The sequence below is a fragment of the Gallus gallus genome, chromosome 2, assembly GCF_016699485.2.
Source record: "Gallus gallus isolate bGalGal1 chromosome 2, bGalGal1.mat.broiler.GRCg7b, whole genome shotgun sequence".
NCBI lineage: Eukaryota > Metazoa > Chordata > Aves > Galliformes > Phasianidae > Gallus > Gallus gallus.
This window is the reverse complement of record NC_052533.1, coordinates 135,649,529-135,677,219: the sequence shown is the minus strand read 5'-3', so window position 1 is coordinate 135,677,219 and position 27,691 is coordinate 135,649,529. Positions and strand designations below refer to the sequence as shown.

Below are 27,691 nucleotides of genomic sequence, written 5' to 3'. Positions count from 1 at the left end.
GCCCTTGCTGTACCTCACACAGCTAGCAGCTAACCTCGGCCTTCTGCTGTGAGGTACAACACGCCGCCAGGGTTAACATTTCCCTTGGGGCGCTACTGCTGTTGAAACAAACCCACACTGCGGGTGGGAACCAAAAAAGGCTGGCTCTTCGCTAGCACGGGTTTCTCTATCCAGCTGCAGCGGATTCCCGTGGTGCCCTGTGATGCTGACGACCAAACGCCGACCTCCGCCATCTTCCCGCCACAGCGACGCACTCCCCTCCCCAGGGTGTGCGCATGCGCACGCATCACGCTCGGGGCTGCGCCAGAGGCGCGCAGAGCGCATGCGCGTGGACAGGGCCTGACCTCCGCTGTGCCTCTTGGATTACTTTCGGTGTTTTGTTTTGTTTTCGTTCTTTTTTTTTTTTTTTCATCTATGGCTGCCTTAGAGAGTCACCGGGGTGCCGCTTTGAAAAACGAGATGTGTTTTCGAAAGATTTTACCTTCTTAAAGAAGCAAAGCGCCTTCGGGCTGGCTTTGACCTTTCACCCGGCGGGGTGAGAGGTTGCCGACAAAATGGCGGCGGCTGCCGCGGCGGGGCGCGTTGGCGGGAGGCGGTCGAGCTGCTGAGGGAGCCCCGCTCGGCCCTGCCCGGCAACCCCGGACAGGAGGGAGCCCAGCCCGGAGCTACGTCCGTAAGACCGAGCCGTGGGCGGCCTCTCGCCGCCTTTCCCCTGCCCCGGCCGGGTGTCCTGTCAGCAAGGAGCTGCTGTGCCCGTCCGGCTGCTCCGCAGCCCTCTCCGCGCTCAGTGCTCTCCATTAGTCCGGTTGGTTCCCGTAGCTGCTGTGTGAGCTGGTGTCGTACACCAGCAGACGGAGGGGTTGCGAATTACCTCGTAAAGGGTTATGTAAAAAGACAGCGTTGTTGGCGTTATAACCATGGTGCTGACCCGAGCTGGAGATGCCTGACCCGTCAGTCACGGACCCGCTGTGGAGATGAGGGATCACCTGCGGCGTTGCACGGGGAAAAACCACGGGAGCCACCGAGCGGGGAGGATGCTGATGCCCTTCTGACGGCCTGTGGTGTGTCGCAGTGCTGCTGGTCAGGATGAACAGGAAGAAAGGAGACAAGGGATTTGAGAGCCCAAGGCCGTACAAATTATAAGTATCTGTTTCTTAAAAGATCGTTATACTTCAGATCTTGATGCATTTGGAGCGGGCCCCAGGCTGAGTAGTGGTTGTCCACCCGAGGATGATGAAACTCCAGTCTGGAGAAGCTTGCTCTCAATGCATGTGTGTAGTGGGGTTTGTCTTGTGTGTTCTCATGGACAGCAAGGCTGTAAAGCACGCAGTCCCTTCTTGCAAAGAAATTTACATTGTGCTTCTCAGAGCTTAGAGATCTTTCCAGACAGTATCAGCACCACAGATCATGCTATCATGTTTCATTCTTACTGGTGTGTCAGGCCCTCTAGTCTCACAGGCTTTTTAATGTATAATCACAAGTATACTTATAAATAAAAGCAAGTGTGTGTGCTGAGGAGGTCTGAGCAAATGATCATTTTTTACAGGTAGTTTCTAGCCAAACTGTGAAGAAATTGGTTGTGGATGGCAGAGATTCTTTGTGTCCTTCTTTTTATAACTTTCTGATTTCCTTATAAATCTGTATATTTTTAAAAAGAACTACTGATGCTATCATAGGAATTTTGGTATGTAGGTGATATTTGAATTCACTGGATACTAGATTTTTATAATTGTCTTGTAGGAGTTTTTTTTGAAGTCTCTCAATTGAAGCCAAGTCCTTTTTTAATGTGCAGTCATGGGTATGTTTGTACAATGTGTGACATGGCGTAAAAGTTGCATTAGTACAAGGCTGTATCTCAAGTCAGTACTCTGAAGTGTTGGATAGATGTTGTCAACTGCAGAAAATATATAGGAATAAGTTCTGAAAGTTTAAAAAAGTTGGAGTTATCATTTTATCTCTTACTTATGAAATCAAAGTTTTATTTACTAAGAGTTCTGATACGCAACTCCAAACTTGAGTGAATGCATTTGGCTTGTTTACAGTACTGATCTTGATTAATATATCGCAATTGTTTAATACATTTTTATAACATTCTAATTGTAAAAATGCATACTATGACTTTTTTTTTGCACATAGTACCTACTTATGTAAATGACGTAAGAGAAGCAACTTACCAGGTTCCGCAGATTGCAGTTGTTAGGGCCGCATGCCATTTCCAATATTAGAATTATAGAATCACAAGATTCTTAGAGTTGGAAGGGACCTCTGTGGGCCATCTAGTCCAACTCCTCTGCACTGAACAGGGACGCCACAGCTGTTTGCCCATTGCCAAAATACTAGAACTTGATTTCAAGCTATCAGTAATGCTGTATATTTACGTACCGTTACACGACATTCAAAAGCTCATGGAGTTACCTTCTTACATTATCAGTGCCATTTATACTGATATGATGCACTTTGCCTTTATTGGAGCTTTTCTGACCTTGCACGCAGCATAAATTATTTAAGTGAGAGATGCAGGCTGTTGCAAATTCTCCCCTTACAAATATATGCTGTATGCAGAATTTTTCTATACCATATCCTGTATGATCACTGTTTATTTATAACTGTTGAAATACTATATGAAATACTGATAATTGTGCAAAACCTTAATTTTTTATTATTTTTTTTTCCAGCACGACTCACCAGGTAGTTTGTATCAACAACATAAATTTTCAGAGAAAGTCTGTTGTAGTAAGTATGTTTTAATAAAATATGAAAGAAGAAAAGGAGAAGTGTGGGTTTCCTTCATGATTTTAGAAGTAACAGCTGCACACACAAGCTGATTATGTTCTTCAGCTTCTTATGCTTTCTCTTAAGTCTGTCATTTGTAGAGATGCCTCAGATGAAATACCTTGTAATAGTGGTTGCTCTAACCCCTGTGAGAAAAAGCTTTTTAAAACAAAGCTTTCTAAAGGAAAGTGGATAGTTCCACAAATTAATCTACAGCCAAGAATTAACTTTTAGCAGTGTTAGTTGATGTTAAGGATAAAGTTATTTGTAGCTTGCATGTGAGTTCCTGAGATTTGAAGAGGCCTCAAGGCTTTGAGTGAATTCGTGACTGTAGATGTATGACTGAATGGAATCTACTTAGATTTTAAGAGTCATTGCTTCAAGCTTAGATGCCAAAACCTGAAACATGGGGATGAAAAAGGTTAGTAATAAACTTGATATCTAGTGAGCAGAGGCAAATATTTTCCAGTAAAATAAACATAGTTATCAGTCCTTTTCAAGTTCTGATTCTTATTATTATTTTGTGGCTGGAAAAATTCACCTGTTAGATGTCCAAAATACATTTTATTTCATATAATCTACAAGGAAAATACAATTTTTTTAGGTAGAAAATATTTTATCCATGCTTTTCCTCTGAAAATGCATTAAATTTGTTTTATTTTTAATATATCTTTGTGTGGTGAACTGGCAAAGATTTTAAAGGAAGTGTTGATTTGTGTTTTCATAGGGCTATGTGGAACTGACCATATTTCCCACAGTTGCAAACCTGAATAGAATCAAACTGAACAGTAAACAATGCCGGATTTACAGAGTAAGGGTCAATGATTTGGAAGCAGCTTTCATCTATAATGATCCAACGCTGGAGGTTTGTCACCATGAGTCAAAGCAGTAAGTGATGTGTTTAAAACTCCGTGGATGTTGTGTTTCCTTTTGTTGTGAAGCATCGCCTATTGTATGAGCTAGTTTTATTTGTTGATAAAGAAACTTTGATTAAAAATCTCATGTCCATTTCTTTTTTGGTAAGGGAAGCATAATGGCAAATGTGTTCACTATGTGTTCTCTTTTGACCTTGCTGAAATGTATGTTCATGTTTTCACATATTCTTTTGGATGGCTTGGTGGAGTTCACAGTTCTCAGAATTGCTAAAGGACTTTCACTGAACCTCTTGAGTTTTCTGGGCATCGCTGCTTTTTTAACAGTCAGTAATGACTGTCTTGACAAAAACGTTGAGAAGTTATAAAGTAGTTCACTGTAAAGTGCAGAACAGTGTGTATAAGTTTGCCCTCTGTACACAAGGTGGCAGAGAATCCCATTTAGCTCATGCATTTAAGGAAGAGTTTGGAATCTTGTAAGTACTGCTTCCAGCCTGCAAGTAGTGTTGGAGCATGTCCGTTTGGTTCTTGTCTTAGACCTGTTGCTGTAGTGTTACAGCCACTTCTGTTGTCCTCTTCTTCCCTGTTTTCACTGTAGATTGTAGCCTTCTTGATTCTGTCAGTATAAGGAATTTGTTTTTCCAAGCTGTAGTATGCAGAAATCCCACAGCCTGTATTTGACTACTCAGACAACCACTCATGTCTCAGCCCCTGTGCAGTTAAAATGAACAAAGGAGATATTTTATTCTTCTGCATGTTTGTTTTTTCTTAAGAGTATATACTGTTAAATAGTTACAGCAAAAAGGACTTCTGTTTTGATCTGATAAGTGAAGTTTGTGGTTATCCTGCTCTTACTGAGATAAGTGCTTCACACATTTGTGGTAACTGTGGTGCATGTTTGAGAAACTGTTGCATTTTAGTATTGCTTTGATATAAAGGAAGACATACCTTTGTATAGCTCGCTAATGGACACATACATCTTTCCTGTGTGTATGTACTCTATTCAGTATCATTTTAACCTTGAGATGAATTCATTAATTCATCTACTTGTTTTGTTTTTTAACGTGAAGCATGTAGTTCTTCAGGATGTTTTGATATCCTCCAGTTTCACTGTTGGTTTAGATGAAAGCAGCAGTAAGCTGCAGAAGAGATCTTTGTGACAGCCTTTGGGGCATGTGTTGTAATGTTCTTTCATCTGAGAGGTCAGGGATCAGCCTTTAGCCTACGCATAAAACTGACAAGTTACTGGTGAATTGGGCATGTGCCGCTTTGCGATTTGCTGCAATAAATAACCTTCATTTCCACTGGTAGGGTTCTTCCTCTAGTTGTAAACTCATGATGCACTTTATCACTGCTTAATCTTTTTCTAGCAGAAGTGTAGAGAAGTTTCAAAGAAAGGGATGGCAAGCACTTAGCTGTGGGCAAGAAAAGTTGGTTTTTTCAGTGTGACATAGGTTCAGATTGTTGTTTTACTGATAAATTAATAAGAAATGTACATACATAACATATATACATATAGCGTGCAATATATGTAAGTTCTATACTATATTTTAGAGTTAGACTCCAGAAGTACTAATTTGTAGTTAGGAAGCAAAGTACAAGAGTAGAAGTAGTAATGAATTACATGTGGATCAAAGATCTTATTGTATGAAGTTGATGCTAAATACTGCAGAAAGAAAGTTGTTTATAAACTGTGTGTTTGCTCTGCATAACAGTCACTTAGCATTGCTGCCTCTAGTAGTGAGAAATTCTGCTGAAAGTTGACATGGAGGTATTAGGAATCAGTGAATAGCTTTAAAGAAATGTCTTTACAAGATTGCTCATTTCCAGTCAGTGAACAGCACATTCTTGGTCAGTAATTAACAGTGTTTTGTGTCTATTCTGTTAATAAAGTGTCTCTACCAGGAAAACTCATGAATTCATACCTTTTTCACTGTCAGTGCACACTTACCGTTAGGAAAACTTATGTTTATTTCTTGGGATGTAAGTTCTGGCTTATGCTCTGTTTTTTGTTTAATGGTCATATCCTGAGAGTAGTGTAACGTATGAAAAGATTAGTCTGTGGTACTAAGTCTTTAATGGATTCCTTTTACAATGAATCACCCATTTGAACTGGAACACTACACAAAAATAGAAATATCAGAATAGACTGTTTCCCATAAAATGTTAAGCCCTCTGGAGTCTACTTTTCATGTTATAAAATCATAACCTTTTCCTGTCTATGAATCCATTGATGTTTAAAATGTAACCACAAGTTCATCATGAGACTCAAACTTGGAAAAAATCCTTACTGATGTACTGGAAAAGAGTCTCCTATTGACAGTCATGAATTTTCAGAACAAGTTTACATTAAAGTGAAAAAACTTTGAGACCTTATAATCTAATGAAGTGTTACTATGTTCTCTTGCTAATTTCTTTAATTAAGAAGGTAGTTTTCAGTCGTGCAGTCTTCTTAAAAGACGGTTTTTCCAGTGATTCTTGTTTGCCTTTGTCGGATGCTGTTTCAAGTTAGGTTACAACAGTGTTAGTTGGGGTGGTTTTGATGCCACTGGTAGTCTCCCGTACCTCAGCATTAGCACTGCTCTGAGCCCTTGGTGAGTCAGATCAGGGAGTTAAACCAACTGAATGCTCTCTACCAAAAAAATTTAAGTTGGCTTGAATTCATCTGGAACTGTAGCTGAAGTATATTCCAGCAGGCACATTCAACTATCTTTATGTGCCCTTGAACTATGAAAAAAAATCATGGTTACATATTAAAACTTAAGATTTAAGTATTTCCATATTTAGTTCCGTTTACTACTAATGTTTTATTTTCAGAAGCTTTCAAGCTAAGTAGACAAGTTGAGTGCTCCTACCATTCTCGGTCTTGGTAGTGGTACCAGGGAATGTGTGCGTTACCATTGCTTAAGAACTGGATCAGGAACTGGATCAAGAACTGGATGAAAATATGTCCTCATTGTATTTTAGTGTTTGGCTATGTTTTTCAGATGAGTAAGGCTGAGAATGTAAGCACAGTGTTTGACATATATAGACTTCTAGGATGGTCTTGGCATAGCTAATTACTCTTTGTACTTCCAAGTCAGGTACTGTAGTTTGGGTTGAATGCCATTTTCTTGGTGGGTGTTGAATACAGAGTGGTTAGATGAAAGTAAGTAAAATCCTGAAATGAGATCATGTCTGCTTTGTGTAGACTTGAGATTCCATGGAAGAATGGAGTCCACAGCCAAAAGTTAATTTACTCCATTGTGGTGGAGCACCACTGCGGAGAGCTTTATGCTTGACTGCAGCTCTGCCCCCACAGTTGCTGGATTCATCAGTGGTACACAGCTCGGAATTCCTTCTGGAAGAAAGAGATGATGAGTAACTGAAATACCTTCTCCTCAGAGAGAAATCAGTGTACTAGAGGATTAGAATTAACAGAGATGTCATGCCTGTGTTTTGTAGAGTTAAAAATCCATTTGGAAAAATATGAAAGCTGTAGCATAAAGATGCAAAAGCAAAGTTATTTCTGAACTTGACTGGTGAATCTTTCAGTATGTGAATATAATACTGAACAATAAGAAGATAGCATTCCGCTTGTAACAATAAGCACACATACATCCCTGTTAATTTCATGGGAAAACAGTTAATCTAAGTTGCAGCTAAAGTAATGATACTGCTTCAGAATGCAATGTGCTGTCAGCTAATATATAGTTGCTTAAACAGCTGCAACTCTATTGTAGAAATTTGGCTGCATCCTAAATAAATGAATGATTGCAATCTTTTCTTCTTAAATTGTTTCTAAGGACCAAAAAGTATTTTCCTTTTTACCCATGAGATTTGGTATAGAAATCATGTCACTATAAAAGTTGGGGTTTTTTTGTTTTGTTTTTTTGGGGGGTTCATTGTATACTTTAAGAATTAAACGGCTATTTCTGACAGGAGGAATCTCAACTATTTTTCCAATGCCTATGCTGCTGCAGTCAGTGCTGTGGACCCAGATGCTGGAAATGGTGAACTCTGCATTAAGGTTCCCTCAGAGCTGTGGAAACATGTTGATGGTAAAGAGACTGTTTACTGAAAGCTTAATTTAAGATGCCACAGAATTGTTATCTGCGAGTTTGTATAGGAGGGTAGGAGATCTAAATAAATAGAAATATCGCTGTGTTATTTTATTAAATGGTGATTACTGTTTTCTTTTGTTGTCACTCAGCTAAAGGTTGAAAAATACCTTTGTGGTTCTTGGTAAAATGGAGAAGTGGTTGCAGCACCCTTTACGAACTAACTCTGGGTAGTACTGAACCCAGAAGTATACATGATGTTGTGAGTATAATGGAGTATGGTGGCTGCTAAATTATAACTGTTTGAAGCTGCTTAAAGTATACGTGAGTCAACAAAGAAAATAATCTACCAGAATCTGTCTATTTATGTGTTGTTTATAAAGCTTCATTTTTTTCCATCTCACTTTGAAAACACTTGTGCAGTGTTGTCAGTTATATCTTACTGGGAAATACTTTTGTTATTTCATTGTAGTTTTAGTTAAAGTTCCTGTTGTGTTATTTGCAAGCCTAGAAAGGAAAATATTCCAACAAGTATATTTTTTTTCTCAAAGTTGCAGTGCCAGTATATGGTTACGCTTCTTGGCTAAACTTCACTATTTGCTTGAATTTCTTGTCTTGCCTGTCTCTTCATAAGTGAGATTTCTGTGAAACTGAACCAAAGCAAAGACACTTCGGTCACAGGGAAAGCTTTAAATATAATAAGAGGTTTTAATAAACTGCAAATCATAATAGCATATCTTTTTAGAATGTGCCTGTTACATGCAGTTTTGGTAGAAGATTATTTCAGTAATGTAACTTCAGCAATGTACAGACAAAATCACGATAAGGGTACAATAACTGTATAAAGATTCTTTACTGTTGAGGAGTAGGAAGATTAAATGCAACTCCAATCGAAGTTTTTATCAATTAATAAAAATTCTCATAAATTCATATCCTGTAAGTTAAGCGTAAGAGGTCTCAGTTTTGTAAGCTCTTGTATTGTGCTTTGTAAGGTGAATGTGCACGTTGAGGAGAAGGAAGTTAACAGATAATCTTGAAAGACCAGTAGTCTGAAACTGAATGATTATTCTGAAATAACTTTCACATTAGTTATGTATGTACTCTAATTTCTGTCTCGATGCTGCAGAGTTGAAAGTCCTAAAGGTGCACATAAATTTTTCTCTGGACCAGCCAAAAGGAGGTCTTCATTTTGTGGTACCCAACATGGAGGGCAGCATGGCAGAAAGAGGTGCTCATGTCTTTTCGTGTGGTTATCAAAATTCTACAAGGTAAGAATACTCTCTTTGAATGTTAGACTGCAGTTCCTATTTAATCTCATAGTGTAGGAAATACAATTTCCCTGAATTCTTGGTAAAGCTGAACATTTGAGAACTTAATTTCTGCTTGAAAGGAGCTCACCAGTGTGAAATAGCATCTAGCAATTAGGATTTCTAGTCATTATAGCTCAGGAGGTAATGGCAAAGTAATTTGCAGTGCTTTGTGAAAGCAGTGTATATTAATACCCATTACCATGTAGTAGAAGTGTGTCAACACTGACAATGTTAAAAGATATGGTTTGGAACTTGAAAGAAGTATCATTTATGAAACGTAAGCATAATTGTTAACCATCTTTCTCACATGCTGACTTTCCTAGATTTTGGTTTCCTTGTGTTGATTCATATTCTGAGTTGTGTACCTGGAAACTTGAGTATACCGTGGATGCTGCAATGGTGGCTGTTTCAAATGGAGATTTGGTGGAAACTGTATATACCCATGACATGAGAAAGAAGACATTTCATTATATGCTGGCAATTCCAACTGCTGCTTCTAACATCTCCCTAGCCATAGGACCTTTTGAAATTCTTGTTGATCCATACATGCATGAGGTAATAATCTACATAGATGTCTCCTTTTCTTTTTATTAAAGAGATAGCTACTGTTTAAAAGAAGAAAAAGAAAAAGAAATCAGTCCTCGAGATTTGAGAAGAGCAAACTGATAAATTTCTATAGAGTTAGACTTGTATAAAGTAGACTTGAAATTATGAATCATTCTGAACTTCATTTCTGTGCTGAAGTTAACTTTTGGAGAAAACAGTAGTACTGAAGGTGACTCATGGCTTCAGCTCTATTAGGTCGTCTTGTAAATGATAACACTGCTTCCCTAGCTGATATGTGTCTCGTTCATTATTATGTAAGAAAAATAATACTCCTGAAGGCACTAGACTACAAAGTCACAAAAAAATGTCATGTCATGTTAAACAGTAAACTAGGTTAAATGATAGACTAAATGATGATCACTAGGTAGATGTCTTTGAACATATTTGTAAAAACAATTGTTCGTTGTTACTCTCACAATTTAGGTAAATATCCTGGTGCACTTTTCTGTCTTTGTAATTGTTATCACACCAAGAAAGTGCTTTTTTTCTGTTAATTTGTAGTAGTCATACCATTTTTTGGGTTTTTTTTCCTGTTACATAATTAATTTGATGTAAATGGATTTAAACACATTCACCAGTCCTGTATCATTTTTTTCCTTTGTAGGTAACTCACTTTTGCTTGCCACAACTACTTCCATTGCTCAAACATACCACGTCATACCTTCATGAGGTTTTTGAGTTTTATGAGGAGATTCTTACCTGCCGCTATCCATACTCCTGCTTCAAGACAGTTTTTATTGATGAAGCGTATGTTGAAGTAGCTGCCTATGCATCCATGAGTATTTTCAGGTTAGTATTTGCGAAAATTATACTTTCTAAATCCATGAGTATAGAAACTCTAAGACTATTGGGGAATACCTGATGTTATTATGTTTATAGCCTGAGTTTCAGGTTTCCTAGTATGAAAAAGCTGTCTTCTGTGACATTGCAGACTTCTAACAGCATTTTTAATTATATATTTTTTAAAGATGTTGGATTTGCATCTTCAATAAAAAATTGGCAGAGGTTTTCTGATTTAGAAGCACCGTACATTAAATAGTTAAGATCAGCTTAAATGTAGACATTTGATTATGTTTTGTTTTTCTTCAGCTGGGAGAGGGTACTATGAATCCAAAAGATTTCTTCACTGGTTCAACTACTTTGGCTCTATAAAGGAAAAGTTGTGTGTATTTATAATAGCAGGAGATCTGCCTAGATTAATGTTATTAAAAAAAAAAAAAAATGCTGATATCTTGCTGAAAAACCAGTGAAAGAAATACTGTATTTGTTTTGGCTTTTAAAACAAGGTCTTATTTATTTATTTGTTTGTTTGTTTGTTTGTTTATTTATTTTGGGTGGGTGTTTTGTTTGAGCTTCTGCTCATACTGTGTTATTCTCTTTTTGTGGGGGTCCAGCACAAATCTCTTGCACAGCGCAATGATTATAGATGAAACTCCACTAACAAGGAGGTGCTTGGCACAGGCCCTGGCCCAGCAGTTTTTTGGATGTTTTATATCCAGAATGTCCTGGTAAGTATTTTACTGTGGTACTCCCTAGAAAAAGTGGGAAATTTAGGGAACCAAACTTTATTTTGCAAATTGTATTTTACCAGAAGTATAAGTGAAGAAGTAACTGTAGAAGAAGCAGAAGAGTAATAAAACCATCTCAGTAAATGAAATTCTAGGATAGCTTTTTTTTTCTCTTTGAACAGGGATGTGAGATCTGTATGTTCAGAAGACTGTAGTGGTTGAATGTGTCTTCTCTCAAATTACTGTTACTCGCTGTTGTACTGTGCTTTGGTAGCTATAAATTCATACAGGATTATTATCAGAGAATTTCTATCATATTTTGAATGAAGGAATGTAACTTGTGCAGAAAGTACTTGTTGAGTGCAGAGCTAATGTATTAGAGGGAAGTATGTGAGAAGAGAATGCAGAAATCAGTGTCAAATTGACATGTTTGCTGGGATGGTAAGCTCCATGTAACTTTATCGCTCAGAAAATATCCCTGAACTTTGTCATGTAGTTCTGATTACTGTGTATTTTAAAGCTTTTGGCGTACACGTTATGTTTCAGAGACAAGGGGCCCATTACTTTTTTTCAGGGTAAAATTGTAGGTCCTAGAATACTCTTGACTTAAAAAAACCATGAAACTGATGTGTTTTTACTATGATAATTTCCATTGTTCTGCTGCTTATTCCTAGTTTACAACAATGGTCGTGACAGTTTTTTTATTTTGTTGTTTTTTTTTTCTCTCATGATGATTCCCTTTTGTCTCCTCCTTATGTTCACCTCATCATACTCTATCTGCCATTCTTATACTTTGGATTCTAGCTCATGTTCAATTTGTGGTTTTTCTCCATGTTCTTCTCTCTTAAGAGAGAAGACTCTTAAGTCTCTTAACTTTCTAAAGGTGTTTTTAAGTGAGTGTCCATTGAATTGTGCAGGTAGATATTTTGTCTCGTTGCTGTCCAAATGTTCTCCACCACATTGAGAGAGGTATCGAGAAATTAAGATCATGTAAATTAGGAGTCGCTTTAACTTTCATATCTATTTCCATTGTTTTGTTATGGTTTCAGCTAAGGTAGTTTGCTTTTATGTTTTAATCTGGACTTCTGTGGTAGAAGTTCAGTTTTCACTGGCTCTTCAGTTTCATCAGTCCCATCCAGGTGCCAAGTTACATAAATTGGTTCACAGCTCATCAGACTTCTATTGACTTAGAGAATGTTATATAACCTGCTGAAACCTGTGGCTATTTTGAGCTAGTTAAAAATATCATCCATTATGAAATACCTTCTGAAGTGCCATAATTCATGATTCTTTCTTATTATAGGTCAGATGAATGGGTGCTAAAGGGAATCTCTGGTTATATATATGGCCTTTGGATGAAAAAAACCTTTGGTGTTAATGAATATCGCCACTGGATTAAACAGGTAATAACATAATTGTAGTATTTTCTACTTCTATTATAATCTGTGGATATAGTATCAAAATTTAAAGCTAAAAACCAAACTATGTTTCTGCAACTATCTTACGAATAATGATTGTCATCATCTTTTTGTGCATTTGGTTTTTTCTTGAGTTTTTGCTTGAGTTTTTGCTCAAAGACAGGAAAAAATTAACAGAAAAACAGTACTTTTTAATATTTAAAATAGAATGCAAAATTCATAAGGAGATCTCTTTTGTGAACTAAAGCTCTAATACTGTGAAGACTGTTCCTGTACCTTAGAAGGGCTCTGGTGTTAGCTTGGATCATCAGTGGATCAGGTGTTTTTTGGCCTCATTTAAGTACTGACTTTATAATAAAACAGTAGAAAAATACCTGTTAAAGCTGTCTCAAGTCAAGGGGTCTCAAGTTTCTCTCAAGTCAGTTCATAGAATCACCATAGCATCACCAAGGTTGGGACAGACCCACAGGATCACCCAGTCGAACCATCCACCCATCACCAATAGTTCTCACTAAACCACGTCCCTCAACACAATGTCCAAATGTTTCTTGAACACCTCCAGGGTCGGTGACTCCACCACCTCCTGGGCAGCCCATTCCAGTGCCTGACCACCCTTTCAGAGAAGTAGTATTTCCTAACGTCCAGCCTGAATCTTCCCTGGTGCAGCTTGAAGCCATTCCCTCTAGTCCTATCACTAGTCACACGAGAGAAGAGGCCGACCCCCAGCTCACTATAACCTCCCTTCAGGTAGTTACAGAGAGCAATAAGGTCTCCCCTGAGCCTCCTCTTCTCCACACTGAGCAATCCCAGCTCCTTCAGCTGCTCCTTATAAGGCCTGTGCTCCAGACCCCTCACCAGCTTTGTTGCCCTTCTCTGGACACGCTCCAGGGCGTGGGTGTCTTTCTTGCAGTGAGGGGCCCAAAACTGGACACAGTACTCGAGGTGCAGCCTCACCAGTGCTGAGTACAGGGGGACAATTCCCTGTTCCTGCTGGCAATACTGTTTCTGATGCAAGCCAGGATGCCATTGGCCTGCTTGGCCACCTGGGCACACTGCTGGCTCATGTTCAGTCTAGCGTCAATCAATACCCCCAGGTCCAGTTCCTCTACGCAGTCTTCCAGCCACTCTGCCCCAAGCCTGTAGCATTGCCTGGGGTTGTTGTGGCCAAAGTGCAAGACCCGGCATTTGGTCTTGTTGAACCTCATCCCATTGGCTTCAGCCCAGCTATCCAGTCTATCCAGATCCCTCTGTAGGGCCTCGCTACCCTCAGGCAGATTGACACTTCCAGCCAACTTGGTGTCATCTGCAAAATTACTGAGGGTGCACTCAATGCCCTCATCCAGGTCATCAATAAAGATATTAAACAGGACAGGCCCCAGCAGTGACCCCTGGGGAACACCACTCGTGACCGGTCGCCAGCTGGATTTAACTCCATTCACCACCACTCTCTGGGCCCGGTCCTCCAGCCAGTTCCTTACCCAGCCAAGAGTGTATCTGTCCAAGCTACGGGCTGCCAGCTTCTCCCACAGTATTCTCCTGCAGACAGTACACACTGTGGATGATTTTGGAGATTAGAAGGGGAACTTGTTGGAGCTGTTGGACCTGAAACTTTTGATGTCCATGGTGAAAGTTGGTAGCTTTTTATTTTCATTAAGATTATTTTTTCCACTAAGAGTCTCCTGTACTGGAAAAGAAAGTTCTGTCTGTTGATTATTTCCTAAGTCTAATGTTATGAGACAGGAGCTTAATAGTCATAACAGCAGTGATTCTTCACTCTTTTCAGTGATATTCATTTATAGAAAGATATGTATCTTCTTCATCGTGTCACATTTTTCTTAACAAATGGCTTCAATTACTCCTCTTACTCCCACAGGGACCCAGTACCCTATCCTTGTCTGAATAAGGCATGTTCACCTCACGAGTCCTGTGCTAAACATGGTTGTACAATAGAGAATGCCAGAGTCCAGTGCTGTGTGCAGAGTTGCTTCTGAGTATTAGATGTTCATGTTCTCTCCCTATGTGTTAGTTATATGCGGAGGCACTTAACTGAGAAGTGCTTCCCTTAGTGTTTTTAACATATTGTCAGAATATGAAAGGGTGCAAGTTGATAGGAATCAATACATATCAAAATATGTTAACATTGGAAATTCCTTGTCTAACATTGGGTTGCAGACAACAGTTCACTCTCCTTATGCTAAAACTGACCTGATTTGATCCAGAAGCCATGTTGACTGTTGGATGACAGTGAGCAAACATCCTGCCTTAAGTGTGCTTGTTAACATGGGCACAGCAGCACACAAATTCAGACACAGAGCCTGCTTCTGTCTGGCTTGAATGTAGGTCAAGGTGAGGTGAGCTTTTATATTCTGCAGTCTCCTATATAGCTGTCCTCAGTATTACTTTACTCGGAATGTAAACATTCAGAAAAAGAAAAAAGATCAGAGGAAACTTACGCAGTGGACAACAATATTCTTTAGATATGTTGATATTAGACTTAGATTATTACAGATTTAGATATTGTAGGTTGACCCACAGTCCAGATCCAGAGCAAGAGTTAACTTCTAGTTTCAACTGTGTTACTATTGCTTGCCATGCTGAGGGAGATGGCTGGTTTTAAAATATTAGTTTGTGCTTATAAACATATTTCTTTAGGAGGAATGGCTTGAACAATGATGTTAAAAACTTCCCTATCTTCTACAACTAATTTCTGTGCTTTCCAAAATTGTGCTCGCTTACGTGTGTTGTACTTCTTAGGAGTTAGATCAAATAGTGGCATATGAACTGAAGACCGGAGGAGTTCTGCTGCATCCAATATTCGGAGGAGGAAAAGAGAAAGACAAGTATGTTTATTTAAGCCGCAAGTCATTACAGGGTATGTTTTTATGGGGCCATTAATATATGCCTTGGGTGTGTTGTGCGGCATAAGGCCAAAGGCTGAAGAACTTCAGCTGCCCAAGGCATATATTACCAGTCTCATAAAGTATCTTGAGTATATTGTATCACTGTTGTTTTATTTTTCTTTCAATTTAAATCTTGAAGGGAATTAAGTATAATGAATGTTTTTCATACTGTTACGAACATACTTCTTAGTAAGAGGATGAGAGGGAAGATGGAGCCAGAATTTTGGCTTGAGCTATTTCTAGAGTGGTTAGTAATCTTTTTTAGAGTACCATTAGCTTTTTTAGAGTACCATTAGCTTTCTTTTTCTTTGCTGTTTTTGTGTTCAACATATATTTCTTTGTTATGCTTATCTGCTATGATGTTTCCTGCCAAATATATTTGCATTATTATTGCAGTCCCAATTTACAACAATAAGAATAAAAATTAGATTGGTTAATAATCCTATTTTCAACTAAATTAAAATATGGAAAGAAATAACCAGAAAGAAATAACTTTTCATACAAATTAACTTCTTCATAGAAGAGCTACCACAAATTCTTTCTCTTCGTATGTAGTGCAACAGAAACATTGCTCTCCAGAATATTTCTTCTGAAAGTAAAGAAATCCCATAGCCGGGGAGAATGAAAGAAAATAAACTCCAGGTTAACACTTCTATAGATCAGTGTATTAAAATGCTCGTTACATTTTCATGTTGTGTTCTCCCTCTCTGATTTTGGTTTTCTTCAGTGTTCGTGGTAGTGCCCTGCTACTGTAAAAATTAAAAGCTTCCAGAAATGTTAAATAGATGTTTATCAAGTGAGAGAAGCATATTGACAGGATTAGGGCAGGATTAGGGTTTGGGTTTTTTATCAAATGATTGACCTGTGTTTTGGGTATGGGTGTTCTAAATTTTAATGGAAGGGCTAATTCACTTTTCACTTCAACAAAAGTTCTAGGCTCATATTGCTAATTTTAATTCTTGTTTGATGATAATTTGATAACAGCTTTAAGAATGTAATGATAGATGAAAAATACAATGGGAAGAAATACATTACAATTGAATGAACTACAAATGACAACTCTCAAATTCAAATGAACTGGTCTGTTCTGATTTGCTGTTCAATACTGTAAGCAGTAACAAAATCAGTCAACACTTAGTAAATTTAAAAAGGCCAAGAATGTGGTCCCTGGCTTGGTTGTAGTTTTTAAGAATTTTACCAAAGTCAATCAAGTGTGTATTTTGAAGCTGGATAAATAGTTTTATACCAAGACCAAATTATTATATAATGTCTGAGCCACAACCTCAGTTTCCTTCTTGCATTTCGGTGTCATGGTTGGTAACCCTTCCTTACCCTAGAATACAGAAATGTTCAGAATAACGGGACATTTTAGATGTGGAAGACTTCAGTAGTTTCTAAACAACAGGAAAGAGCAAGCAGTAAACCTAAGCACATTCTTATTCCTATATTCACTACACATAGAATGGGTAGTATTGCTTAAATTCAGAAATACATGTTTTTTAATCTTATGTTTATACTGACATTTGTGAGTAAAGCCAAAGAAATCTCCCATTAAATAAAAGGGTAGGAAAAGAATACTAAGGTGTTGTGACTGTCTTGGTCTTTGCCATCTCCTGAAATCTTAACAGTTGCAGTTAAAAAGTCAAGTGCTGGTATTTTGTGCTGTTAAAATACTTCTTACTGACATACAACGGTGAAGTTCATGGACTTCGGTCAAAGTTAAAAATGTTTGTTTCATAGGTCTTTGAAGGTTCTAGAAGTTGCCTTTTCTGGAGATAGCTGACATGAAAGATCAAGCTTATACCTGTTGTTTTTTTCCATCCTGAAATGGTTTAGTTAGGTTATGTAAAAGTGAGAATCACAGGACAACCCTATTTTGAACTCAGACATGTTAAGTAGCTGCTATTTTCTATATTACAGTGGCTAATTTGTCATTCTCCATCAGCCAACATAAAATGAGTCTGGATTCCTTTTTCTTAAGAAGTTGGCCTGACATAGCATGGGTCCTTTTCTTAAGATGTTTGTTATTAGTTCAGAGAAAAAAGTTCAAATGTCAAGCACAATAAAATACAGTTTCCTCAACTTTGGTTCATCATTAAAATAAACTCAGATTTACCTTCTCCAATAACTGAAAAGGGGCAAAAAGGTCTTATTTTTCTAGGGAGGTACAGTTACTCTTCTACTTTGAAACTGGACTATAGGTCAGCTTATGTTCTGAAAGGTAAAACTTTAAAACACCCCAAAATTAATTTTTTGGTGTTTTATTGCTGTACAGCCACTAAGCCCTATTTTAAAAAGTTTCAGGATTTCACTGTTTGTCTGTCTTCTGATATGGAATGAAGTTAAACCATTTGAAATATTTTGCTTATAGACACAAAGGGTATGTGTGAAGGAGCACCACAGAGAGTTCAAGTTACGGAAACAGTGTGGCAGTGGTAATATGATGCTTTGCATAGTCTTCTTTGGCGTGATATCTAATTTAGAAGGCATCCATTTTCCAAAGTATTGAAAGCATAAAGTTGCTAACAAAAATAAATTAATCAATTCCTTTGGCTCATCACATGAAAGTCTGCTATGAATCTTAAAACTCATCCTCCTCTTTAATTACGGCAATTATTTACCTGATTGTAAATGTTAGTATTTTATACTTACTTTTAAATGGAAGTGGGACAGGTAGAATGTCAAGTCATGTAGTTTCCAGACTCAAGTCATAGATTCCCTGCTGTGTTTTTCACCCCATCAGCATCTTTCTGAGAAGTTACAGTAAGGCTTGTATTACTTGTCTATACAATACTTGCTCGATTCCAGGTATGTGCACCCCCTGCAACCTTTCTGTACAGTCACTTTAAATGTAATGATTAATAGTGTTAAAGCAATAGAAGAGATCCTAATGGTTGCTGTAGCTGTAATTTTTGTTGCTAATAAGTTTTTTGGTTTTCTTTCCCTAAAATGCAAAATAAGAGTGTTTTTTTGTTGCTGTTATTTTTCAGCCCTGCATCACATTTACATTTTTCTATTAAACACCCTCATACCTTGTCCTGGGAATATTACACTATGTTCCAGTGTAAAGCACATCTTGTCATGAGACTGATCGAGAATAGGATCAGCATGGAGTTCATGTTACAGGTCAGTATTTAAATGTTAATGTGACATATAGAGAACTTCCTGTCTTTATTGGTGGCTTCTATGGAGATTAAAGAAGATCACATCAGCTTATGTTAGGATTCCATGTGTATTTTCAATTTAGGCAGCATAGAACAAATATAAAATTGTTAGAATAAGGTTCGCTGTTACTTTTATGTGTAATTAGTAATGTTTTTAATATATTGTTTATTCTCTTAATTAATAATTAACAATATTTAATATTTAATAATTGAGTATTCCATTTCTTTGAATTGTTGTGACTGATTGTAACACTGAGAACCTGTTTTACTGACTCATAGCTAGTCTCTGTGAGTTAATGTAATCAAATTATAAATAAAGTCATGAGAATCCAGCTTTGCTCTTTCTACTATATAAATTTTCCATTCTAGGGGAGGCAGAAATCTTCATACTAGAAGTGGTGGAATAGAAAACTGTAGGTTTTTTTTCATTTTTTGTAGTTTTTCTTGATTTTTTTTTAATTTTTTAATTTTTTATTTATTTTACGTTTTGTGATTATCTTAAAAAAGAGACTGCTACAAATACCCAACTAGGTGAAACATTTCCTATCAGTTTCAGATGCCTTTTTTTTTTCTTTAAGCATATCATGTTTGTGCATCTGGTAAAATATGTCAAACCTGCCAGTTTTATATATATTTTTGTTGTCCTCTTTTTATGTTTTAATAAAAAATAATAATTAAAAAGGAGTTGTGTTACTTTTATACATTAACCATATTTTTGATGTGACCAATGATAATACCTCTTCACTCAGTGCAGTGCAAGCAAGCTGAAGGGTTGGACTCCCATGAGCTAAAAGCTGTTATTAGCAGCTGTTGTCAGGCTGAAAATAAAGAAGATTTAAAGCTTTCCTTAAATAAAATTACATTATTCTTTGTAATAATAATAATAAAAAAAACAGTAGCAAAAAGGTAAACAAAGAACCTGATTAATGCTTTGTTTCTAAAAAGCAGATATATTCCATGATTTGTTTTACTGTAGATAATTTTGGAAAACGTATGGACTCTTAGTAGATTTTATGTTAAACCATACATAGTAAAGTGGTATGTGAAGTGCCAGTTTAAGTTACGGAACAAAGAGGAAACTCCTATAAAGCTGCTTAACGTACTTGTTAACCTCTGCATTATAATTTCATATTATTTTGGAAGTCAGTTGTCAGGTGATGATGAGGTTTTTTTTTGGTAGTTGGTTCTAGTTTATTTGCACCTAAACAGGAAGAAAAAGCTTATTTTGTGCATTAAAATGCTTAATTAAAACAATAACTTTTTATCATTTTAGGTTTTCAACAAGCTCTTGAGTCTGGCTAGCACTGCTTCATCTCAGAAGTTCCAGTCACACATGTGGAGTCAGATGTTGGTTTCCACATCTGGGTTTTTGAAATCTATCTCAAATGTCTCTGGCAAGGACATTCAACCTCTAATAAAGCAGTGGGTGTATCCTTTTTATTCTTGGTCTGGATTGTTAATATTGAGAATGATTTTATTTTTTTTTTAAATTGGCACTACTAAAGGAATGTGAAGGAAGGTATTTCATATCTCTGAACAGTTAAGTACATTATTCTTTGAATTAGAAATAGATGTGAGACCCAGGTTCACTGTCCTTTTGTAGTCATTCAGCATATGCTATCATTTTAGGTGTTCTTTACCATAAGGGATTGCTGTGATTTTTATTTTGAAAGAAGCTCAAGAACTCTGGTGGAATTTAAGGCCAAATTATACTAAAGGGATTCCAGAGGACACTGCCCATAGAAATATGCTGAAGTCTGACATGGAAAATGCTATAGTCTGGTGCACTTTTAGATGTGATTTCCAGTAAATCAGCACGGAATGAGTAACCTAAAGCACAGATTAATAGTTTAATGCATTTAATAGCTTGGTAGCTTGTGTTAGTACAAAGTTGGGTAGAAGTACAAAGAAATAATGTTCATTTTTCAAATGTCTGTGTTACTAATCAGGAAGGAGTTTCTTGTTCTGAGGGCAAATATGAATTTGCTTTATTTAGCTGGTTTCATTGGGAGTTTTAATTACTGTGGCAACTGATTAAAATGGTACATGACTTCAGCAAAGCCATGTCCTATTGTTAAAACAGAAAGCAAAAGTGCTTGTCTTTAGAGTATTTTAATGGATTTTCAACACCAATAACATCCATGTATCTGTACCTAACTAAAAATCAGTGTAAAAGTAATATTTGTAGAGTGATCATCAAAAGTACACAAAAGACAAAGACATTATTCTCAGTTTCATATTTTGATGTGCCAAGCACTTCAGGAAAGTAGATATTTTATCTGTATACACTGACACTACACCTATGCCTAAATGTCTGCATTGCTATCTGAGGTGAGTGGATCACTCGCAGTCACCTTTCAGCCTTCTCTTTTCCAGGCTGAACAGCCCCAGCTCTCTCAGCCTGTCCCATAGGAAAGCTGTTCCATCCTTTGGATCGTTTTTGTGGCCACCTTCTGGCTGCGCTCCAATAGGTTTATGTCACTCCTACACTGAGGACTCCATATCTGGATGCAGTACTCCAGGTGAGGCCTCACCAGAGCAGAGCAGAGGGGTAGGATCACGATCACCTCCCTCTCTCTGCTGGCCATGCTTCTTTCGTTGCAGGCCAGGGTACAGTTGGCTTTCTGGGCTGTGAGGGCACACTGCTGGCTCATGTCCAGCTTTCCATTCATCAGTACCCCCAGGTCTTTCTTGACATGGCTGCACTCAATTCTTTCATCCCACAGCTTGTAGTATTACCTGAAGAGTATCATAGAATCATAGAGTTGCTCGGGTTGGAAAAGACCTCAAAGATCATCATGTCCATCCTCAACCTAACCATACTACCCTAACTCTAACAACCCTCTGCTAAATCATGTCCCTGAGCACCACATCCAAACAGTTTTTAAACACATCCAGGGATGGTGACTCAACCACCTCCCTGGGAAGCCTATTTCAGTGCTTTACCACCCTTTCAGTAGAGAAGTTTTTCCTGATATCCAACCTAATATACCCTGGCACAACTGAAGGCCATTTCCCCTCATCCTGTCACCTGTCACCAGTGAGAAGAGACCAACCCCGCTCTCGCTGTAAGCACCTCTCAGGTATTTTAAGAGAGCAGTAAGCAGTAAGCAGTAAGGTCTCCCCTCAGCCTCCTTTTCCACGCTAAACAGCCCCAGTTTCTTCAGTCACTCCTCCAAATTATATTAAAACATTTCTTAGTGAAATTTCTGAAGATCTCCTCAGTTCATTTCTCTGAAAGCATGTTAAGGATGTGGGAGTGGGGGAGGGCGGCCCAATGTATTTTTATCTTTTTTCCATTATTAACATGTTTTTTTAAATAATTTTCACTTCAGTTTTTTTTTTTTTTTTATGTTATACAGGAATATACATTAAAAAAACATTTTAAAGGGAAAAAAAATCTAAAAATCCATATGAAGGAAATGCATTTTTATTTCCCGATTTTCTTGGGCTTGGAAATTCTAGGAGTAAGCATAAAATAAGTGTAAAAAGTGAGTGAAAAGTTTAAGAACTGTATTTATAGCTGTTGTATTATGCTGTAGATTTCCTATACCGCTTTTCAGAGATCAGAGCGGAGTGGTCAAATTTTATGGTAGCTTTGCGTTTAATAGAAAACGGAATGTTTTGGAATTGGAAATTAAACAAGACTATACATCTCCTGGGACTCAGAAATACGTGGTAAGGTCAATTTTCCATATTTTACCTATACACTTAAGTATGATGAGAACGATAAAAGGTGTTATTTTTAATGTTAATAATCTTTTCAACTTTAAGGGCCCTCTTAAAGTGACAGTTCAAGAACTTGATGGATCATTTAACCATACATTACAGATTGAAGAAAACAGTCTTAAACACGATATACCTTGCCATTCTAAAAGCAGGAGGTAAGAATTAAAAACCACTTGCTGTTTATGTGTGTTAGTATAGGTAAGTAAAAATGTCTAGGGCATTGAGTTCTTTATAGAACTTGTTTGTGTGGGTGAAGTTGAAGGCTCTAATAGTCCATGAAACTATTCAAAGTGCTTTTGAATGGAATGCCTCACCTGGGAAGATCTTCATTCATGAAGTTGAGTCCCAGGGATGTTCTTTAAGCTTGATAGGCAAGGAAAGCTGTACTTTCTACACAGATTTGCTGTTTCTTGATACATTTTAATAACTACCTCTGACTCTATTTTGAGTATTTGATGTGTACTTGTTAACACTGTGGGAGCTGAGTTCAAAGCAACTAGAAAGTATCAATGACTATTTTCTGAACAAAACCAATGCACAGCTCAACTGGTTTTTATGTGTGTGTTGGGGAGAGCATTATTTTTTGGTGTGGCAAAGCGTTTATAAGTATATCTTATCTAATACGATAATTTTTTGAATATCGTTTTTGTTGATTATTTTCCCCCTTTTTTTTGTAAATAGAAATAAGAAGAAAAAGATTCCACTGATGAATGGAGAGGAGGTGGACATGGACCTTTCTGCTATGGAGTAAGTTTGTTTGCTGATGTTTCTCAGTGTGAGACAGAGCCTTGTTCCCATTGTGTGTTTTTTGCAGGATTAAATAGTAAAGTTGTGCTTCATTATATGACTGGCAGATTTCAAGTCGTAAGTCAGATCACTTGTTGGACCTTGATAAAGAATATTTAACTAACTCACACTAAGGTAGACAAGTTCCTGAATTCTTTGGCTAATTAAAAAAAAAAATCATTTTAGATTGCAGATGAATGGTGAAATGCTTCATACTGAAAAGAATCTACTGGGTGAGGTCAGTTGGAAACGTTTAGCTCTATGGAAGCACATCCTTGCTCAATGTAAATACTTGTTCTACCCTACTGGATTTGGAGCAGTGTTGCTTTCAGAAGCACTGGAGGTGTTGATACTTTGTTTAGCGGCTGATCAAAGTAAACTCTTTTCATGGGAACTAATGGTGTCTCATTGAAGAAGAACAGTTTACTCTTTGAGTTATTCCTTTTAAGATAAACCTCATCTAAAATATGAATAATTTTATAGGGAATCATTTCATTGTGCAAATTGCTGTTATAACTTCTATATTAACAATGGACATGTGAATAGATTTTTAAATTGTATTTAACAGCCTTTAGCATAAGTTTTTGTAACTTGGTTTTGTGTTCAAGTTACATACTATATTGTACTTAGATCCTAATTATCTTCTTAGAACTGCCTTTGAAAGGGCATATGATTTTATGCAAGGTACTTATGCTTTATCTGTTAACATTCTCAGAAAAGTGCTGCTCAGCTGTGACAGTTTTGGTGTCTGAGGACTAAGGTTGAAATGTATTGAGATTACACAGTAGTTTATCAGGAATATATGTCTGTTGGTTAAAAATAGTGAAATATGGCATACACTGACATGTTTGGGATTTGGAGAGTTGCCCTGGGAGACTGTAGAATTGCCATCTTAGGAGCAGTAGACTGGGTGAGGTGACTTCCAAAAGTTCCTTCTAACCTTAATTCTTTTACAGTTCTTGGACATTTCGAATACACTAATAATTTGAAAATAATTCAAAAATCAAAACATCTTTTGACATTGACAGCCTTGAAATGTTGTAGGCTATTAACGTTTTTCATGTCTGTCTTAGTGCTGATTCCCCTTTGCTCTGGATAAGAATAGACCCTGATATGTCCGTACTGAGGAAGGTAGAATTTGAACAATCTGATTTCATGTGGCAGTATCAGCTTCGATATGAGAGAGATGTGGTTGCACAAGAAGAAGCCATTCTGGCATTGGAAAAGTTCCCTACACCAGCATCACGACTTGCACTGACTGATATACTAGAACAGGAACAATGCTTCTATCGAGTGAGAATGTTAGCCTGCTTCTGCCTTGCAAAGGTGAGATTGTGTGGATGGGAATAAGGAAAGAAATCTGCTAGACACTAAAGGATTTGAAAATGGGTCAGAATTCACCGCAGTACTTAAATTGGCTTGATTATGTAGCCTCTTAAAAATGTTTGCCAGGTATTTTTAACTTGACTGATTTGAAAGGAAAGCAGTATTATTTTAGTCTGTAAATGGAGACTGCAGAAGGCTTTCATAATTGTTAAAATTGAGATGTCAGACATGAAAACCACAAGAGATTTTTCCAGATTTCATTAAATGGCAGAAATAAAAGACTTTTTATTTCATATTTTTCAGAGTCAAAATGCTTTTTTTTCTTTTTTTTCTTTTTTCTTTTTTTTTGTTTTGTTTTGTTTTACTGGGTAGTTCCTTGGCCTCTCTGTTGAGAAATCTGAAGTTCTGAAATTCATCTGTCTGCTTTACATGAATTCAGATTCCTGCTCTGTATTGTGTTCAGTTGAATAGGGTGCAAGATAAATACAGTGTTGGTCTGCAATTAAATATTCAACAGCCACATAGTTGCCTTCCTTGAAAAAGGAGGATATTTTTTGTTTAGATACAAAATTAACATTATGAATTTAAAGTAGAGATCCTTATAAAACATCTGGATGGAAACAGAAAAGAATAAATAAGAAATTTTGAAAAGGCACATTACTGGCATAACTTACTGGCATACTTTTATTGGTACAAAGGCATACTAACAGACAGTTTCTAGAGGTTGGGTTATTGCTATATAACTTTCTTTCTGCTTTATACTCATATAGAAATGCATACTTTGGCTATATTTTGAAAATCAAAATCCAATAGATGCTTGAGAGAATATTTTAATATTATGAAACATTGATGTAATACTACCAGTTTTTATGCTAGAATCAATACTGACACCTGACTCAAAATATGTGTATTTCATAATGCATTCATTTGGAATATATAAAAGTGTAAATGCCTTCCACAGGTGAATATTAGAAGAGCAATTGTCAAAGTGTTGAAATGCAACGTTTTTTCTGTCTTTACATTGAAATCTTATGCATTTGCCTGCAGATAATCATAACCAGTTTTTGTTAGTTGTATTTCTATGAAAATTGTATGAAATTGTAGTCGTAGAAGAAAAAAGTAAATAAAACAGCTGGGGTCTGGAGGTAAAGGTGGTGGACTCACAGAAATAAATGATTAAAATTAGTGAGAAGTATGGCTGTGATAGGAAATCAAGGTGAAGAGGCATGGAAGGATGGGTAGGATTGTAGGTACACTTGTCCAAGCTACCTAGATGGAAAATGTAATGCGATCTGTTAGTAGTTCCACCATCAGGCTGCCAGTAAGAATTGCTTCGTATTGACTCAGTTCAATTTTCAAGTATGTAAAAATTCAGAATGTCTAATCTTTGTTAGGGAAAGACAAATCTCCCATGTTTCATTAGTGAGAAGGTTCTTTTTCTTAATTTGCAGCTTTTGGCTGGATTGTGGTTAATTTTCTGAAACGTTCTAGATGAACTTACATAGATACAGGAAAATGATAGGTGGTAATCCAGTTATAAAACCAGATTTATTGTGCTTCCTAAATGTACTGCATGCTTTGTTGTAAAACAGCACTTCAATCAAGTATCCAGATAATATAATTAAATCCTCATTGATGAAGTAAATACATGCATATGTGAGTGTGCAAACACTCACACACTGCTGAGTAAATCATGGCAAATGACCCTACAGGGAAAGGTGAAGGTAATGATGTTATGATATTAATTCCAAGTTGTAAGCAGGCGGATTTATCCACCTGTAGGTTGTGGCCTGCTGCAGTGCTGGGATGTACTGTGAGGTTTAAAAACAACCACCAACAAAACAAACTCCCAATAATGAGGATTTCCAGAGCCATTCATGATAGTTACTTCTTAGGTCGAATAAATAGCCAGTTTTTGTGTGAAAGATGCAGAAATAGAGTTAAGATGGTGATTTTACCACTGTTGATTTAAATTGAAAGTACCATTCTTTATCTGTGTATTTTGCAACATGAAACTTTAAGAATTGGAAAAAAAAAATTAGAACATGTGTACCCCAATTGTAATGAACTGGGAATGTCTCCGTACTTTTTTGTTTGCATTTTTGTTTGCAGTTTTAAGTTCATCATCATGGTTTCTCAGTAGCTTTTGTGATTACTTTTTCTCTGTGGGAAGATTTGTTATGTAGGTTATAGGAAAAGCTACACATGTACCTATAGCGAGAGAACCTCTTTTTTTTCGAAAGGGCTGCACTGTTTTGTTTCCCCTTAGCTTTCCTTTAAAGGCTGACGTGAAAGGAAAATGTCTTTAATAGTAATGCCTCCACCTTACATAGGAGAGATGGTGATTTTGCTATCCATCTTCAAGCAACCGCTTGCTTTTCTTACTGCATGTGTCATGCCCTTTGGAATGAGATTACCTAATTTTGGAAGGAAATCATCAAAATCATTTTTCTTCCGTGTGAAAACATGTTTCTCTTAGTTTTTGGAGAATCTGTGTAACACTGTAAAGTCCTAAAGTGTATGATCTATTGGTCCCATTTGTTAATGCACTCACCATGCTCAGATACTCTACCCTGCACACTTTCATTTCACAAATACACAAACCCCAGGGTGCTGGGAAAGCATAATGACAGTTTGTCCTTGTAGAACTTCTCTTCCTTACCTCAGAACAGATGATAGCAATAGATTTGTCTCAGTACATTCTTTGATTGCAAACTAAAATTAAAGCTGAGCGGTATTTGCAGTGTTCGAAAGGCATCTGGATGAGATGCTACAAGATATGGTTTAGTAGCTTAGTGGGTAGTGACGGTGATAGGAGGATGGTTGGATTAGATGATTTTGTAGGTCCTTGTGATTCTGTGGTAGCTAACTTACATTTTGCTTTAGGGGTGGTCTTTTAGTCTTAGAGTGGCTAAGGACTAGTTGAAGCCTAGGCTGAGGTTACTGGCAGGGTAAATCTGGGACTTTGGTATTGTAAGAACCTTTTCCATCACTGGCTTCTGTGGAGTCAGAAAATTTGGCTTAATAAGCACAGAACATTCATCTAAATAGAAAAGATGAAATAATTAAAAGCAGAAGTTTGTCATGGAAAGGTGTTTAGATGCAGACATCTTCCAAGTGAAACAATTACATAAAAATGTACATTTAATGTAGAGAAGATGTATTGGGGATGGCAGGGTAAACTTAGCTAATGTAATGTAATATATTGTTGAAAATATGTTTGTATTTGAAGGGCAGTACATTCCTGACAATTATTATTT

General features: G+C 37.1%; 1 protein-coding gene across 5 annotated transcripts in view; it reads left to right on the top strand.

The window, feature by feature from the left end:
- The first annotated feature begins 532 nt into the window (after nucleotides 1-532).
- The window catches only part of TAF2 (TATA-box binding protein associated factor 2), a 56,689-nt gene continuing 29,530 nt past the window's right edge, over nucleotides 533-27,691 (top strand). For 2 of the 5 annotated variants that reach the window (XM_040685904.2, XM_040685888.2), the window contains exons 1-16: nucleotides 533-1,139; nucleotides 2,679-2,733; nucleotides 3,500-3,660; nucleotides 7,569-7,684; nucleotides 8,811-8,952; nucleotides 9,318-9,549; nucleotides 10,205-10,389; nucleotides 10,995-11,108; nucleotides 12,412-12,511; nucleotides 15,281-15,366; nucleotides 18,417-18,552; nucleotides 19,864-20,018; nucleotides 22,154-22,268; nucleotides 22,365-22,474; nucleotides 23,001-23,066; nucleotides 24,179-24,431. In XM_040685904.2, the coding sequence (XP_040541838.1) occupies nucleotides 1,087-1,139; nucleotides 2,679-2,733; nucleotides 3,500-3,660; nucleotides 7,569-7,684; nucleotides 8,811-8,952; nucleotides 9,318-9,549; nucleotides 10,205-10,389; nucleotides 10,995-11,108; nucleotides 12,412-12,511; nucleotides 15,281-15,366; nucleotides 18,417-18,552; nucleotides 19,864-20,018; nucleotides 22,154-22,268; nucleotides 22,365-22,474; nucleotides 23,001-23,066; nucleotides 24,179-24,431 (2,079 nt within the window). In that variant the 5' untranslated portion in view covers nucleotides 533-1,086. 5 annotated transcript variants of the gene reach the window in all.